We start from the raw sequence: 18,409 nt of genomic DNA on the forward strand, positions 1-18,409 counted from the left end.
TAAGTGCCATTAATTATTTGTTATGACCTTTTGGGGCATCCCTGGCTGAAACTCAGGCATGAGTCCCATTTTAACATCCTGTTTTCTGTTTATTGATCCCCAACTACAATCCAGACCTGTTAGGCCCTTAATACATATTATGTTACAGCCTTTCAAAGAGTCTGGTCCATAACTCCAGGATGTACTATTCAAACTACAGATCTAAGAAGATAAAAATCTGGCTAGAGATTTATCTTTTCAAATTATTTTAGTCAACCGTAAGTTTAGGCAATTATGCTTTAAAGGTATTTCAACCCTTGTGATAAACCCAGTCAAAGTTGTTGGCAGGAAACTGGCCTGTTGCTTGAATGACCTTCCCAAGCAAGTTCAGGTGAGACTCTCTTTTACATAATTGCTTTAAATGGAAATCACTTAGATCTGAGGAATTTGGTTTTCAGCCATTTTACACACAGGTGTTACACAGCCCTTGAGTAAAAAGGTGAAACTCATTTCGTTCCAATGTACGTAAAGCTTCTCAGTTAAGTAGAATGCTCGAAGTGGTAAATATTTTTTGATTTTCTGGTTACCGAATCAAAAACTCCATTCAGTTTCAGTTTTAGTTTTTTAAAAAAATACTTCTGAAATGTGTCAGTTTTCTTTCCTATGTTAGATCATAACTGAATCCTTATTTGGTTAGGAATATTACAATTCGCAAGGCTCATTATATGAATTCTTTGTACAGTATTATAGATCTAAGAGTTGTAGAAAATTAAGGATCTGCCTGAATTTTTGTGCTTGAATTCCCAATTCGAACTTATTTTGGTTCTTTCTCCTCAATATGAAGTTCACTTAACTGAAAGCCCTGTTTGGTAAGGTCTGGATCAAAGTGTAGACTTCTGTTTGGTTTCAAAGAACAGGACTAGAATGGGCCCTTTCCCTTGGAGATAGTAAAGGATTCAATGCCAATGCCAGAATGGTTATCTCTAAAAGCGTGTAATTTTTACTTGGGGAGTAGAAGGGGAGTGGGGATCATTGTCTCACAGACATGAGTAACAAGAACACTCACTTTTGTAGAGCGGTTACTACATGCCAAGCACTATTCTAAATGTTTTCATACCGAGGACCTCTTTTAATCTTCACATCAGCCTGATGAGGCATGTGCCATTCTCATCTCCATTTTATGGATTAGAAAATGAAAGCTTGGAGAGGTTAAGTAGCTTTTCTAAGGTCACGTAAGGTCAAACCCAGGTCTGCTCAATTCCAGAGCCCAGTTACTACTCAGTGTTTGACCCCATCTACCTGGGAAGTTTGTTGCCCCCAGTTGCATAAGCAAGACAGTCCACCACAATAAAAGCACAGACTGGAAGTCAGAAGTCCTAGGCTCAGGCTTCAGCCCGTGCGCTAACTGCTGGGTGACCGTGGTCGCTGCAATTGATGGTTATGGACCCAAGTACTCAAATCTATCAAATGAGGGCATTGGGGACTTCCCTGGCGGTCCAGTGGTTAAGACTCTGTGCTTCCACTGCAGGGGGCACGGGTTCCATCCCTGGTTGTGGAAGTTTCACACGCCACCCAGTGTGCCAGTAAATAAGTAAATAAATAAAAAATTAAAACAACAAAAATGAGGGCATTGGACCAAAATCGCAGCTTCCCACTGTGTTCCTCAGAGTCCTGGTGCCCTCAGCAGCCCCGCTAGGCTGCAGTGTCCCCTTTTCCTCTTTCATACGTTGGGATTCCACTTGTTTGGATGGAGGGGGGGTGGGTGGGGACATGGAGAAGTTTCCATTGAAAAAAATTTTAAAAAGCAATAGATAAAAACAGGACAATGAATCAAATAACTACCTGGGTCCTCTGTAGGCCTGAGGTTTTTTGACACTTGAGACTATTTTTTCTTCCATTTTGAGGGGAGACACATGCTCCTGTTTTTTTTCCACTGATCGAAGATATTACTTTCCCACCCAGTGCAGTCACTCAGGTATTGGCACCGTGTTTGTGTTAGAAAGGGATAGTTGACTATTTCTTGGCCTGATGACTGTCACAAGTTTTAGGGGATGAGGGACTGAGACAAGTGAGTAGTTAGTTTCAATGCACATCTGATTTTTTACTGACTCTGTTGGGGAGATGTGGGGGGTGGATGCCCACACCTCCAAACAATTCTCTGACACCAGCTGGTGTCAATTCAACTCACTTCTCTCAGTCCTGACTTTCTACCTGGAGATAGCATCAGATTGCACAGTTTATGGGCTCAGTCCTACCAGACTGCCCCCATCTAATTAAATGTCAATTGCAAATTTACGTTGCTCAATTAATTTGCTAGAGGGGCTCAGGGAACCACTTTGCTTACTAGTTTATATATAAATAAGTTTATATATAAAGAATAGAGCTCAGGAACAGCCAGATGGAAGAGATGAATGGGGAAAGGGGCATAGAGCTTCCATGCTTTTGGAGCTAGTCACTCTCCCAGCACCTCCATGTGTTCCCAACTCAGAAGCTCTCCTTACCAGTCCTTTTGGCTTTTTATGGAGGCTTCATCACATAGTCGTGATCAATTAAATCATTGGCCATGGGTGATTGAACTCAGCCTCCAACCCTTCGCCCCTCCCCGAGAGCTTGGGGGTGGGACTAAAAGTTCTAGCCCTCTAATCACATGATTGGTTCTATTGGCAACCAACCTCCATCTTTAGGTGCTTTCCAAAAGTTACCTTATTAGCAGAACAGAAGACACCTTTATGCTTTCATCACTTAGGAAACTGCAAGGGTTTTAGTTCTGTGCCAGAAACAGGGACGAGGACCAAATATGTATTTCTTACTGTACATCACAATATCACAGTCTTTTTTCCCACAGAAAAGCCGACGCTTCAGAGCAGACACTCTTTAGACGGCTCCAAACTTGCGGAGAAAGTTGAAACCGCGCAGCCACTGTGGATAACGTTGGCACTGCAAAAGCAGAAGGGGTTTCGGGAGCAGCAAGCGACTCGAGAGGAGAGGAAGCAAGCCAGGGAGGCCAAACAGGCAGAAAAGCTCTCCAAAGAAAACGTAAGTAGCTTAGTCTTCAGCTTTAACTTTGTTTTCCTGAGCTTGGCTCTTTTTTTGGCTGCGCCGCACAGCTTGTGGGATCTTAGTTCCCCAACCATGGACTGAACCTGGGCCCCGGCAGTGAAAGGGCCAAGTCCTAATCACTGGACCGCCAGGGAATTCCTGAGCTTGGCTCTTTTAGTTCAGAGGACTTTAAGACAACAACAATAACAAAACAAGGCTAGCTTAGAGTGGTGGAGAATACTTAAGACAGTAGAGCAATAAATAAGCTGACCACTGTTAAGACAAGGAGGTGTTTTAGGTTAGAAATTTGGTTTCCTTATGCTCTTAGGTTAGCCTGATTTGGCAGAATCCGCTCACATAGGTTATATGAGAAATACAAAAAGCATTTTATTTGAGCAGTGAGTCGAGAGGAAATTAGGAATCTTGCTCTGTGGCCCTGACGGTATAGTTAATTTGAAGGGCTCTTCTGGGAAAGTATGTAGCATCCCCTCTTTGGGACATTTGCACTGAGCGGCTCCGTGCTTGAGCACACACTGCTCCCCCGTGCAGTCTGGCCCCTCCTCTGGGAGCAGAGAACGGGGGGCTGGCCAATGGAAGCCTCCAAGGCCTTGCCTTGCATGGTCAGTCTCCCCCTGACTTTCTCTGTCCTCCCAGGTCAGCGTCAGCCCGCAGCCTGGAAGCAGCAGTGTCAGCAGAGCTGGTTCCCTGCACAAGTCCACCGCTCAGCCAGAAGAGAAGAAGCCAGAGACAACAGCGTCCAGGCTCGAGCGCCGAGAACAGCTGAAAAAGGCCAACACTCTTCCTACATCTGTGACAGGTAGAGAACAGGTCCATTTCTGTTTAACCGTACTTAAAGGTTTTTCTTCTTAGGGTGTGTTTTATTTCCTCTAGTGTCATAACTAGCACAGCATTTTAGGCATTTCAGAGCACAAGCTGTCTCACAGCCCCATTCATCAACTCTGACAATGATAAAGCTCGCCTGATAAAGATCATCAGAAACTCACCCACAATCAGTGGTGTGATGATAAACTTTTAACAATCAGTTCTTCAGGGAGTGGAGAGACCTCTGATTTGTAGTATTTGCTGTGGTGTAAATACTCCCAACCATGGCTAATTTCAGGCTACTAATGTGATATCAAGTGACTCGTTAAATTCCTGAACCTTTAACAAGGTGATATGAGCCCTCTCCAACTCCACTGCCTGTAGTCCAACACAATTAGGTTTATTAACTTCCTGCAGCAAGGAAGACTGCACACCACAAGAACCTTCTAAACAAAACAAGAGATAAGATTATATTAGGATTCAGGGGAAAGGGTGAATTTTAGGTAAAATTTAAATGAAGCAGTGACTCAAAGCAAAGTAGTTGATATCAAGCCTGAGCTGAAAAGTGGACTCAGGAGCCTGTTTCCTTTGACACCACAAACTTAAGGTAAATGTGAGGAAGCTGTATTGGAAAACCCCTACCTGGAGCTGTGCTCCAGTTGGAAATGGAAATTGTTTCTCTGAATCATGGTCATCTAAGTGGCTCAGATGCTCCAGGCAAAAGTGGGGTGGTCCCTGGTCCCTTCTCACGGATGTGATTTCAGACAGCAAATTTCTGACCCAGGTGTGACTTTACAGAGCAAGGTTGTTGCGCTCTAAGTCCTTGATGTTAATTAACAACAGCAGTGTTTATATGTTCATGACACATAGGAGACACATGCACATTAAAAAAAACAACTCTTTATTCTGTTAAAAGATAAAATGATCCAATAATGTTTGTAACTATTTCCGTGTTACATATCACTTGGAGGATGGAGAGTCTGAAAGAACTTCCTCTCAGGGGTTATTAGGGCATCTGTTTTCCCACTAGGCAGCCCTGTTCCTCGGAGGACACCCAACTTCCGGACCCAAGATTTTTTTATGCCTTGGATACCTGCTAGCTGAGGTCTGAAAATGTAAAGAGGTCTCACTATTAAAGCTATATTTACTATTTGGTGAGGAGAAAAAAACTTTATATTTGAAAACCACTTTGGAGCATTTTCTCAAGAACCTCCAAGGGCATTATTTCGTTTGATCTTATACCCAGGAATTAAGGATTCTAAACATCATATTGGTGTGTGTCAAGAGAGAATTCTTGCAGAATAGTGAAAGCTCCAAAGTCAAAGAGATCAACCTGTCTGCCTGATTTCTTAGAAGCACCAAAGGGTTAATGCAATTCAGAGCTGGCTCCACCTTAATAAAGCAAGCCTTCTTCTGAAGTTTTTGTCTTTTCAGTATTTTGTAGGCCATTGCCTACAATAAGACCCAAAGATAAGATGGGAATGCTCACCACACAAAGCCTCTAAGGTCTGATAAATAGTGATAGGATGCAAAGGAATTGTTAGACGAGTCTGAGTGATAAGAGCTGGCGGGATCCATGGGCCTCAGAAGGAGGAGGGACCCAGGGCATGCTTGGTAGAGGAGGTAGCTTTTAACCTCACCAGCTAGCAGGTTCAAACTTCAAACTACTTGGTTTAAGCTTTTTCTTCATGAAATTGACTGGTTGTATGCCTAGAATCACAGAATTTACCTCTTATTATTATCACACAGGCATAGCTTCTGTGCACAGAGAAAATTAGGTTTCTAGAAATTCTCTGAAATTAGAATCGACTGCACTGTGATCACCGTAATTCTGTATGTAAGTTATGATCACGTAGCTTTCTTTCTCTAATTCTTCTCGCCAAAGATACCCAGTGTTTCCCTGGGTTTTCCTTTCTGAATCTCATACTTCTGCTAAATCAAAATATGGCTCTGACTTATTCCTCTCTCCTTTTCCTTCAAAATGCAATCTAGTGGAGATCTCTGATTCGGCTCCCCCAGCACCACTGGTGAAAGAAGTCACAAAGAGATTCTCTACCCCAGACGCTGCCCCCGTGTCAACAGAACCAGCCTGGCTGGCTTTGGCCAAAAGGAAAGCCAAGGCCTGGAGCGACTGTCCACAGATTATTAAGTAAAGAGTGACTCTTATCCATTCCTACTGCCAGTTATTGGCTTTTCTCTTGCCCTTTTTATTTATTTATTTTTTATATGAGGTAAAGAAAGAAACGAAGCTAGGGAAAAGCAGCATGTTTTATAGGCTCTAAAATAATGTTCAGAAACTGAACTGGTGGTGTTCCTTGTAGAGTGTATTTGCACAGCCCTAGGTCCTGGTGCCTTGAGGTCCTCCTAATTAATTCTAAAGAGAAAATTCTGTCCTAGGGACCACATGAAGCAAAATCTCCAGACTGAGAACTTCTCACGAGCGCCTGCCACACCCATTCCATGGCCCTTCCACACACATACACCCACACACCATTCAGAACATGTACTTTTGCCAATCTTTGTAATAGTTTTCTTGATTCTGTACTCCTGTTTCTTTGTTCCAAACCATTTACCATGTGCTTGGGGATTTCTACCCTTTTCTATAGTAATAGTGAAAGGATCTTATATAAACAAGAGTGCCCATTCGCCTGAATGCAGTGAGTAACTGGGAATTGTAAGTAAAAGTCTGGCTCCCAACTCTTTGCCCATGTCTGCTTCTCATGATTTTGCCCCAACAGGAAACTGTAACACAGATAGCGAGTCCATTGAGTCTTCTACCGCACTGTTGAGCTACAGGCCCCGTTATACCACAACTCTCCTCAAGGACACGTTAACCATTTGGCCCAGTTGGCTCCTAGGGAACATTTTTATTTAAAATGATTAAAAAAAAAAAAAAAAAAGCTACAAATTCTCTGTCTCTGAGAATCCCCGTCTAGTGCAGTTGTTCTTAAGAAGTTCAGGCTCCATCCCAGACCTACTCAATCATCAGAGATCCTGTGAGGATGGGGCCAGATGTGTATATTGTGGTAAAAACTCTTCAGATGACTTCCGGTATATCACAGAGGTTGAGAAGTGTGGGACACACTGCTTCTAGTGTAATCTAGTTTTTAAAACTCTGAAGGGGAGGCTCATATCACCCAAAGCAGCAAAGGTGAGACAGGAAAAATAATAAACCCCCCAAACCAGCCATTTATTACAGGGTTTAAGAGTCTATTGACATTACATGTCTCTGAAAATCTTTTAAATCTTTAGGGAAAGTTAACAGTAAGACAAGATTTGAAGCCTTTGTACTAAAGGACTTCCTGTGGGAAGTTTCTTTCTTTACCATAATCAAGTAATTCATATTTAGAGTCAAATGTTCAATAGCATTTATAATGTAGAGCATTCACCTTGCTACCTTTAAAAACATCTCAGAGTTTTAAGTGGCCTTGTTGTTATACATGTGATTAAAAAAAAAGGACTTGGCAATTTAAAAGCCACATATATTCACTTTTATTTCCCTAAATTTGCTTTACATGACACACAGACATACAGCAAACTCACACATTGCTGGTACTAACCTACATTTCGTGGTGTTGGCATATTACCTTTTTCTTCAATCCTGACTTCAAAATCTAAGTACAAATCCTTTGCCTAGTGCAGCAGGGGAAGGAATTACATCCTTTTTTCCTCTCCTACAAAAACACATTAGTATTTTATTAGTATCATTTTCCTCTATGCTTACTCAATAGACAGTGTGCTGTTACACTATTATGTACCTTAAAGAAAGGATGACAGCAAAGTTATTTACCATATACAAGGCATTTTCTTTCTGGAAACGATGGCTCAGCCTCATGGTAGCAGCTGGCATGTGTGGTGAAGTGGATAGTTGTACTTTTGCAAGTTGGAGTTAATATATATAGTGGACCTTCAGAATGTTAAGAATCAATGGAACGTTAATTTTTTTTATGGCTATGAGAAGCAATTAATATTCCACTGCATGTTTTCCACAGTGATGTTCATTTCTAAATCAAATATGTAGACATTTGTTAGTTTCAATGATTTCCTCACTAATATAACACTTCTTAATAGGAATTTTTCCACCTAGAGCCCTGGAATTATACTGCTACATTAATTCTTCTGCATTGTCTTTTTCTGTCATCCTGTCAGCTTTGAATAATATCACAGTAATGGCAGAGAACAGGTGAATAAATCAGATCATTAACAAAGAATGGTAGACAAGTCAACTCTGTACTGGCTTACCTACCACTGATCCCATACAAAGGAGGAGAAATACCTCAGTTAAAAAATTTCCATCAAAATCTTTTTAAGAGTATACTGAGGAAAGTATACTGGAAGTAAGTCATAGCACTTACTTCCAACAACTTCTAAAGGCTACATGTTTAATATTTCATGTAAAAATTACTCCTACTTTGCACTAAATACCAATGAAGTGTTATTTTGCTTTAGCTGTGTTGCAGTCTTTTCTGATCAACAACAAACTACGGGGGAAATTCTATAAAGCATATAAAAAATTCAAGACTTAAAAGAAATGAATGATTGCTAGTTAAATCCACAAGCTTTTTTTTTTTTAATTTAAACAAACATACACTTCTCCTGGCAATGTTATAGATGATTAACCTCTGTTCATAAGACATATTACAAAACTAGAGGTTTTTTCTTTACTTTTTTAATTTTTCAAGTGCAATTGTTTCTTATACATGAATTACTATTAAATTATCATTTTAGCCAGTTATTAGCAAATTGTACTATGTATTCATTGTCTCTTCTTGTGATGTTTAGTTTTAATTGCTTATTTTAAAGCAGAAACATTAGAGTTACAAGTGTCTTGCAATATTTTTATCAACAATAAAATGAAGTAGAGACTTAACAATAAAAATACCTTAGTGTGATTTAATTATTATTTTGAGATTTTGGTTGTATAAAGTTTTAATGTAAAATGTCCATTATTGAAGGAAAAAGATCTTTCAATAAAAAATACCCACAAGATCTTCGGCACTGATGGAATTTCAAGCTGAAGTTTTTACTGATTTCAATGACCATCTATAGAAAGCTTGTAGTTATACAAAGCTTTTGTTGAGAAAGAAAAATTTCAAGGCATTTTATATGGTACCTTATTACACTTTTAACTAGATACTTTTTGGAGAAAAATAATGAGTAGGGACAAATAAAATGTTTATCATCTCAATCCTAAATTGGAATTGAATGGTCTGGCATCTCAGACAAAATGATCCTACAACCTCTTTACTCAAAGCGTGGGCCATGGAACAACAGCATGGGCACAAGCCGAGAGCATGTGAGAAACGCAGCTTAGGGCCGCAGACCAGACCTACTGACTCACGAGGCCAGACAAGGGCAAAGTGAGTGACGTGAGCAAGGCACTTGCCTTGGGTGCCAAAAAACCAAGTAATCAAGAGGAATGCTATTTTAATGCAATATTTTAAAAATCAAGGTTAATGCAAATCCCATGATGAACAAATATCAAAATTTTAAAAAAAGACAGGGTCAGTATTACTGATTTTTCCTTTTGCCTCAGTCTCCAGTGTGGCTAAGCCAAGCCCCGCTCCTTCCAGCCCTCTCAATTGGAATGTGCATTTAGCAAGAGCTCCAGGTGGTTAATACATTAAAGATGAATCCGCATGGGTCTAAAACCTGGCAGAAGATATGTTCTTTTGGGCCACCCATGGCCTCAATCCCCTTTCTGTGTTTGCGGAAATCTCTACCTTATGGGTCTTGGTAGAGGGCAGCACTCACCTCCTACCACAGTTGAAATGCCTGTTAGGTACCTTCCTATACTCTCTCGTGGGCATAACAACATGTTTCACTTCAAATTGGAAGGGACTGTGGTTTGGGAGCAACTGACCAAAAGATGGGGGGACTGTGAGGAAGTCTGGCAGTGGTAGGAAACAGTGTCCAGCATTAGTGGGGTCAGCCATAAGGTAATAAGCATTTAGAGCCTCAAGGACAGCAGCTGTCTTCTGGCCAAAATGATATGATGATTTCAGGCATTCATTGTTTCTGGCTGTATATAGCTCCAGCCCTCTTTGTAATTCTGCAAGAGACTCAATATTCTTTTAAAAATTCATTCTGGAGGGACTGGCCAAGACAGTGGAATAGAAAGACCCTGAGCTCACCTTCTTTCATGGGCACACCAAAATCACAACTATTTGCAGAATAACCTTTGATGAAAAAGACCAGAACCTTCCAGAAAAGATCTTCTACAACTAAAGACATAAAGAAGGAAACACAACAAGTTGGGTAGAAGGGTAGGATTTGTGATACAGTCAAGTCCCATACCCCTGGAAGGAAGACCCAGATATAGGAGAATAACTACATTGCAGAGGTTCTCCCAAAGCACTATGAGGTCTGAGCCCCACATCAGGCTCCCCAGCCCAGGGGTCCTGCACCAGCAAGACAAGCCTCCAGAGCATTTTGCTTTGAAGGCCAGTAAGGTTTACTTTCAGGAGTCCCAGAGGGCTGGGGGAAAGAAAGACTTCACTCTTAAAGGGCACACACAAAAATCTCACATGCTCCAGGACCCAGGGCAAAAGCAGTCATTTGATAGAAGCCTGGGTTAGACCTACCTGCTGATCTTGGAGAGTCTTCTAAAGAGGCAGGAGGCAGCTGCAGCTCACCCTGGGGACATAGACACTGGTGGCAGCCATTCTTGGGAGTTCCTTCTACCACATGGACATTGGTGTTGCCAAGGGCCATTGTCGAATCCTCCCTCTGGTTTTTAGCCCCAAGACCCAGCCCTGCCCTGGCCGTGCTGTCCAGGCAGCCAGTTCTAGCCTCTGGACCAGCCTCAGCCACCAGGGGGCAGACACCAGATGCAAGAAAACCACAATCCCACAGGCTGCAGACCCATCCAGCCCATCAGTAGGCCAGACCATGTCCTGGGACTATCTGGGCCTGGGTCCTGGCCCTGGCCACTAGCAGGCCAACATAAGCTCTGGGACATCCCAAACCCCATACCCAACTGTGTCAGGAACAGCCCCTCCCCCTTCCCCCCAATGATCTGACAACAGCTCTGGGACCATTGGCCTTGCATCCAGACTCCAGGACCTGGCTGTGCCTGCCAGTAGACCAGCACTAACCCCAGGACTTGGCTTCACCCACCATAGGATGGGCAACAGCCTCGGTGTTTTCTAGACCCTGACTCTACCCACCAGCGAGCCAGCACTAGCCCTGGGACCCCTGGGGTTCTGCAGTCAGCCACCTTGTGACCTGGTCATGCCACCCAGTGGCCAGCAGCCTCTGCACAGGGCAGGGCTCAGCAACCAACCTGAACAGGGGCCAACCAAGCCTACCAGACGGCCCACATAGCTCACCACAACAGAAGGACCCACACAGCCCTCATAGCAGAAAACCAGCAGAGCATATAACTTGGGTGTTAAGAGGGGAATGCACTGCTGGGACACATAGGATGTCGCCTACAGAGGCCACTTCTCCAAGGTCAGAAAACATAACCAACCTACCAGAAACATAAAAATGCAAACAGCAACTTAGGCAAAATGAGGCAACAGAGGAACATGTTCTAGATGAAGGAACAAGATAAAACCCCACAAGAAAAACTAAATGAAGTGGAGATAGGCAAATACCCAAGAAAGAGGTCAGGGCAGTGATTGTAAAGATGATCAGAGAACATGGGAAAAGAATGGATACACAGAGTGAAAATTAAAAGTTTTTAACAAAGAGCTAGAAAATCTAAAGAATAACCAAACAGATGAAGAACATGATAACTGAAACTAAAAATACACTAGAAGGATCAACAGTAGACTAAATAATACAGAGGAACAGATCAGTGAGCTGGAAGACAGAGTAGTGGAAGTCATTGATGCTGAACAGAAAAAAGAAAGGAAAAGAAATGAGGACAGTATAAGAGACCTCTGGGACAACATTGAGTGCACTAATATTCTCATTATAGAGGTCCCACAAGGAGAAGAGTGACAGAAAGGGACTGAGAACATATCTGAGACATAATAACTGAAAACTTCCCTAAACTGGGAAAGGAAACAGACATCCAAGTCCAGGAAGCACAGAGAGTCCCATACAAGATTAACCCAAAAAGGAATACACTAAAACACATTATAATTAAAATGTCAAAAATTAAAGATAGAGACAATATTAAAAGCAGCCAAGGAAAAACAACAAATAACATAGAAGGGAACTCCCATAAAGCTATCGGCTGACTTTTCATCAGAAACTCTGCAGGCCAGAAGGGCAACATATTTAAAGTGATGAAAGGAAAAAACCCACAACCAGGAATACTCCCAGCAAGGCTCTCATTCAGATTTGATGGAAAGATCAGAATCTTTACAGACAAGCAAAAGCTAAAAGAGTTCAGCACCACCAAACTTACAAGAAATATTTAAGGAACTTTTCTTAATGAAAAAGAAACGGCCACAACTAGATAAATGAAAATTATGAAATGAAAAAACTCGTTGGTAAAGGCAAACATATAGTAAAGGTAGGAAAACATCCATGCACAAAGCTAGCAGGGAGGTTAAAAGAGTAGTAAAATCATCTATATCTAAAATAAGCAGTTAAGGGATACACAAAACAATTAGAGGTAAAATATGATACCAAAAATAATAATTGTGAGGGGAGGAGAATACAAATGCAGGATTGTTAAAATGTATTTGAAATTAAGAGATAAACAACATAAAACAATCATGTATAAATACAGATTACTATATAAATACCTCATGGTAACTACAAGCCAAATATCTATGATACACAAAAGAAGAGAAAAGGAATCCAAACATAACACTAAAGATAGTCATCAAATCACAAGAGAACAAAAGAAGGAACAAAAACCCTAAAATAATTAACAAAATGGCAATTAGAACATACATATAATTACTGTAAATGTAAATGGACTAAATGCTCCAATCAAAAGACATAAAGTGGCTGAATGGATTAAAAAAAAAAAAAAAGACCCATATATATCCCGCCTTCCTGCCTACAGGAGACTCACTTCAGATCTAAAGACATACACAGATTGAAAGTGAAGAGATGCAAAAGGTATTGAACACAAATGGAAATCAAAAGAAAGCCAGGGTAAGTAGCAATACTTATATATGATAAAATAGATGTTACAATAAAGACTGTTGGAAGAGACAAAGAAGGACACTACATAATGATCAAGGGATCAATTCAAGAAGACATAACAATTGTAAATATATAAACACCAACATAGGAACACCAAGATACATAAAGCAAATACCAGCAGACATAAAGGGAGAGATCAATAGTAACACAATAATAGTAAGAAAGTTTTACACCCCAATTATATCAATGGACAGATCATCCAGACAGAAAATCAGTAAGGAAACACTGTGTCTTAAATGACACATTAGACGAGATAAGACTTAATACATTTAGAACATTCCATCCAATAGCAGCAGAATACATTCTTTTCAAGTGCACACAGAACACTCTCCAGGATAAATCACATGCTAGGCCACAAAACAAGCCTCAGTAAATTTAAGAAAATTGAAATCATATCAAGCATCTTTTCCGACCACAATGCTAGAAGACCAGAAATCAACTACAAGAAAAAAATTGCAAAAACACAAACACGTGGAGACTGAACAATATGCTATTAAAAAACCAATGGATCACTGAAGAAATCAAAGAGGAAATTTTTAAAAAATACCTGGAGACAAATGAAAATGAAAAACAACGATCCAAAATCTATGGGACACAGCAAAAGCAGTTCTAAGAGAGAAGTTTATGACAATACAAGCTTACCTCAGGAAATGAGAAAAATCTCAAACAACCTAACCTTACATCTAAACTAGAAAAAGAACAAACGAAACCCAGTTAGTATAAGGAAAGAAATCATAAAGATCAGAGCAGAAATAAATGAAGGAGACTTAAAAAACAATAAAATGAAACTAAAAGCTGCTTCTTTGAAAAGATTTAAAAAAAACTGATAAACCTTTAGCCAGACTCATCAATTAAAAAAAGAGAGAGGGCCCAAATCAATAAAATCAGAAATGGAAAAGAAGTTACAACTGACACCACAGAAATATGAAAGATCGTAAGAGACTACTACAGGGACTTCCCTGGTAGCGCAATGGTTAAGACTCCCTGCTCCCAGTGCAGGGGGCTGGGTTCGATCCCTGGTCAGGGAACTAGATCCCACATGCATGCCACAACTAAGAATTCGCATGCTACAACTAAGGAGCCCGTGAGCCACAACTAAGGAGCCCACGTGCTGCAACTAAGGAGCAATGTATGGAGGCCACATGCCACAACCAAGGAGCCCGCGAGCCACAACTAAAGGAGCCCACCTGCCCCAACTAGGACCCGGTGCAACCAAATAAATAACTATTTAAAAAAATAATAAAAAATTTTAAATTATGGAAACTAATTTGATAAATAGATCCTTTCTTTGAAAATCTTTTGTTATGAATCTCAGTATAAATGAGTGAATGGTGTATTACATCACAGACTAATTTTTTAACCCACCAAGTATATTCTGATAGTTTTTTCCAGAAGTCTTTTATAAAAAACCAAGTAGAACATCTGTAGCCTAATTAAAAGAAACTGTCACTTAACATATTGATGTGTTTTGTTCTATAATTCCTTTTAAAAGCATTTGTTACTCCTATAGGAAGTAAAATACGGTTGTTTTCCAATAAAGTGTAATAGACAAGTTTCTTAAACAAAATATAATCTTTAACATAAAATAAGACTATCCACATGCTCCATAATGTAAAATATTTTCAAACATCTCACAGATATATTCTAGCAAGGACTGTACTTCAATATCTTTGATTGCCACCCAATAAATCCAGACAATAAACATAATTATTTCTACATCCAATAATAAGCATTGATTCCCAGACCACAGGAGAAGAGAAAACTTCTCCAGGAAGCTGATACACACTTTGCAACTCTCCACTCTTAGATTCCAAGATCCATAGCTTCCCATCAGTAGATGCTGCTGCCAGCAACATTTCATTGCCACGGTTGTGGTTATGGAAAGCAAATGGTGTTGAATACACCCTTGAAGTAGTTTCAAATTTCCATTGGAGGTGACCTTTCATACTACAACAGTAGATAAAGCAATCATGGGAACCAAAAAATATTTCTTGCTCTGATGCTGAGGTACATGGGGATGAAAAGATTGGTTCATTGGTAGAGAACTGCCAAATCTGAAGGGTGATAAAGGCAAAAATAATTCATTCATCTCATTTCAACAGTTCTGTAAAGCTTTTCAAAATTCTTAATAAAATGAGAGAGACGCAGGCTACTGAATGGTAACTATACATAGAGAAAATAATGGCTTTCTCCCAAAAGTAGCACCCTCAGATTAGACCTCTGTCCCAATGGTAAAATCTAGCACAAAACCCACCAGTGTCCTTATTACATAAATCACCGCTATTCATAATATTATGAAGTAAAATTCATTTCGAACCCCATTCAAAAGTTATTACTAATATGTTCAGAGACACTTATTTCAAAGAAAAAACTACACAGTTTTCAGTGTATCTTATTAAAAACTGTATCTTATTCTGGTCTCCTAATGGAGGAATAAGGGTGTAAGTAGGCTGAAAGGAAAAGTTTATGTGCAATAAGTTAAAGCTTTAAACAAAGAGCTATGAGTTGTGTGTCTACCCTGTAGATATATACACTGTTTGCTTATTTCAAAGCTACTATAGATTAACCTGTCAGTCATATTTTAAAGAAAACACACAAGGAAGAAAAAGCATAAGTCTAAGATAGTGTTTACAAATCCACAGTAATAGGAGTACAGTGAAAGCAAAATAAAAAGAGTGGGTATATTCATGAAATATGATTTGTAATCTCAATTCTGTCCCTGACTTGGACAAAATCACTTTAATCTTTTTGGTTCATTCAGAAAAGGTAAAAAAAAAAGGGGGGGGGTAATAGCATTTGCTCCTTCTTTTTAGAAATCCAAAGGTGAGAATATATTCAAATTACTTTGTAAATAAAAAATATTAAGTGAACTTAATAAAAGATTTCATCACAAAGTAATTGTCACACAGAACAAAAGAAACTGCTAGGCTATGAGGGGTGAATGTAGAATAAAAAGCACCCAGAGTCAACTCTAGCCAGCAATGGGCTAACTTATGTTGGAGCTAGTACACTCTCAAGTCCACAAAATAATCCCTAAAATCAAAAACACAGAAGTTGTGCCACAGTCACTTACGGGTAAAGAAGTAGAGATTATTATCCCAACGAAAGACTTATTATAACTCAGAAGGAGCCTACCCTGCCGATCATGAAGTTGAAGATGGAACTTCCATACAATGCAAATTGAGTTATGTAACAGATTTAGGTTTTCATAGAAGAAGCAGGAGTTTATTTCAATGTTCACAATCGGAATAGAGGTTATAATAAAGTTGGCTAAAAACTGATAACCTGGGCTTCCCTGGTGGCGCAGTGGTTGAGAGTCCGCCTGCCGATGCAGGGGACACGGGTTCGTGCCCCGGTCCGGGAAGATCCCACATGCCACGGAGCGGCTGGGCCCGTGAGCCATGGCCACTGGGCCTGCGTGTCCGGAGCCTGTGCTCCGCAACGGGAGAGGCCACAACGGTGAGAGGCCCGCGTACCACAAAAAAAAAAACAAAAAAAAAAACTGATAACATTTTTTAAATTGTGAGAGGAGAATGGCAAAAGTAAAACAATGTTTGGATAGAATCTTTTAAATCTATTATAGCGTCATTCAAAAATTAAAAAACCCATGGTTTGACAATTAAAATAGAATTAGTTTTCAACACAATGGGTTGAATAATGTTTAAAATTTTACTTCAGTTGTCACCAGCTACTATGCCTTTGAGAAATGTAAGTAAAACAGAACTAGAAATTTTTACCTGTTCTCCAAAGTGAGTAAAGCAGAGAAAATTCCCATCTACACAGCCAATACAAATATACTGTAGGCAACACCGTGGAGAAGAAAAGAGTGGCTTGTCACAGGAATATTTCCAAACTCTCTTCCCAGTGGCCTGTCATGGGCAAAAAGCAATTCACAGCATTTAAATCACTCTACTAATCAATTACCCTTTATAAAATAAACTCATAAATCTCCCAGAAGTAAAGCTATAAACACCAGAAAATGCTATAATGGAATGCTGACATTATAAATGAAGCTAGTACACATATACACAGCTATAAAATTAATTAGTGCTACTTATGAATGCTAAGATAAAAACTTGCAATAAAACCAGGAAAGAAATAACTAGCACATAAACTCCATCCTTAGAATGGACATGAAGTTCTTGACAGGACTGAGAACAGTCTGCCAACTTAAAAAATTGATAGGACTTCCCTGGTGGCGCAATGGTTAAGAATCCGCGTGCCAAAGGAGGGGACATGGGTTCGATTCCTGGTCCAGGAAGATCCCCACGCCACGGAGCAACTAAGCCCGCACGCCGCAACTTCTGAAGCCCATGCCTAGAGCCCAGGCTCTGCAACTACTGAAGCCGGAGCACCTACAGCCTGTGCTCCGCAACAAGCCACTGCAATAAGAAGCCCATGCACCACAATGAAGAGTAGCCCCTGCTCTCTGCCACTAGAGAAAGCCCATGCACAGCAATGAAGACCCAACGTAGCCAAAAAAATAAAATTAAATTAAAATAAAATAAAAAATTGATAAAAGACATACACAGAACTTAGATTTTTCTCATCTTTCTATACTTCGTGTCAGTCATTTTTAATGAATTCTGGTTCAGTAATGTATGGACTATATCTGAGATCTACTTCAAATTTTCAGAATTCAAAGCAAAAATTAAAAATATTAAAGAAAAATAAGTAATAAAATCAAAAATATTCTTTTATGCCTACAGGATTTATAGCCAGTAAAAGTCCTCCCAGCGTAGCAAAATACAAGTGATATGGAATCAGGCTCAAACAAGGAGAAGAAAAAACAGTTCCTCCGCATTTCAACTTCCAAACACACTTCTTTTTCTGCAAATAAGAAAGCAAATTAAAAAAAAAAAGAAGAAAGAAAAAGAAAGCAAATTAATTGGTTTCTGCTGGTGATTAACAAAATATACATATCCTGTCCCTCCTGATGTTATGTCTATCTTAGTTAATATAATTTTTATTTTTCATTTAAAAATAATATATACTCACTGTGTAGAATCAAGTTAGTATAAAAAGATGACAAAAGCCAATGCCCAGAGATTACCACTGTTAACATTTTAGCATTTTCCCTTTTGATCTTTTTGGTACACGCATACACACACACAGCTTAATATACTTGAGATCATCATTCCGAATATCATACACTTTGTATCTAATTTAGCTCACTTATTTTGTAAAACTCTTTAAATATTAACTTTAATGGATCATATCCCATATGAACACAAAATAATTTCTCTACCTTATCATTGAAAATCGTCTTGAACTAATTGCTTGGTGTTATAAACAATTTGGAAATAGACATCTTCATGCATATATCTGTCCATGTTACTGATTATTTTGCCAGGACAGATTCCTAGAAGAAGTTTACTGAATCAAAGGATATGAAATTGTTACCTATGGTCAAATTGTTTTCCTCGAAGGCTTTACCTCCCACCATTCTCATCAG

The 18,409-nt window shown here is 39.7% G+C and overlaps 2 protein-coding genes across 7 annotated transcripts in view; one reads left to right on the forward strand and one right to left on the reverse strand.

Moving 5' to 3' along the window:
• Window positions 1-18,409, forward strand: part of CRACD (capping protein inhibiting regulator of actin dynamics) — a 316,726-nt gene that overhangs the window by 267,584 nt on the left and 30,733 nt on the right. For 3 of the 4 annotated variants that reach the window (XM_082609280.1, XM_082609281.1, XM_082609278.1), the window contains exons 8-10: window positions 2,825-3,015; window positions 3,673-3,835; window positions 5,833-12,161. In XM_082609280.1, the coding sequence (XP_082465406.1) occupies window positions 2,825-3,015; window positions 3,673-3,835; window positions 5,833-5,993 (515 nt within the window). In that variant the 3' untranslated portion in view covers window positions 5,994-12,161. Of the gene's footprint in view, window positions 1-2,824; window positions 3,016-3,672; window positions 3,836-5,832; window positions 12,162-18,409 lie in introns of those variants that run through there. The other variant, XM_082609279.1, reaches the window with a different exon arrangement.
• AASDH (aminoadipate-semialdehyde dehydrogenase) overlaps window positions 12,249-18,409 on the reverse strand; it is a 37,178-nt gene continuing 31,017 nt past the window's right edge. For all 3 annotated transcript variants that reach the window (XM_082609302.1, XM_082609300.1, XM_082609301.1), the window contains exons 13-15: window positions 17,662-17,784; window positions 16,692-16,823; window positions 12,249-15,008 (exon numbers count right to left, since the gene is read on the reverse strand). In XM_082609302.1, coding sequence (XP_082465428.1) covers window positions 14,616-15,008; window positions 16,692-16,823; window positions 17,662-17,784 — 648 coding nt within the window. In that variant the 3' untranslated portion in view covers window positions 12,249-14,615. The remainder of the gene's footprint in view (window positions 15,009-16,691; window positions 16,824-17,661; window positions 17,785-18,409) is intronic.

Source organism: Mesoplodon mirus (genome assembly GCF_964341445.2).
Source record: "Mesoplodon mirus genome assembly, chromosome: 2".
Classification (NCBI taxonomy): domain Eukaryota; kingdom Metazoa; phylum Chordata; class Mammalia; order Artiodactyla; family Ziphiidae; genus Mesoplodon; species Mesoplodon mirus.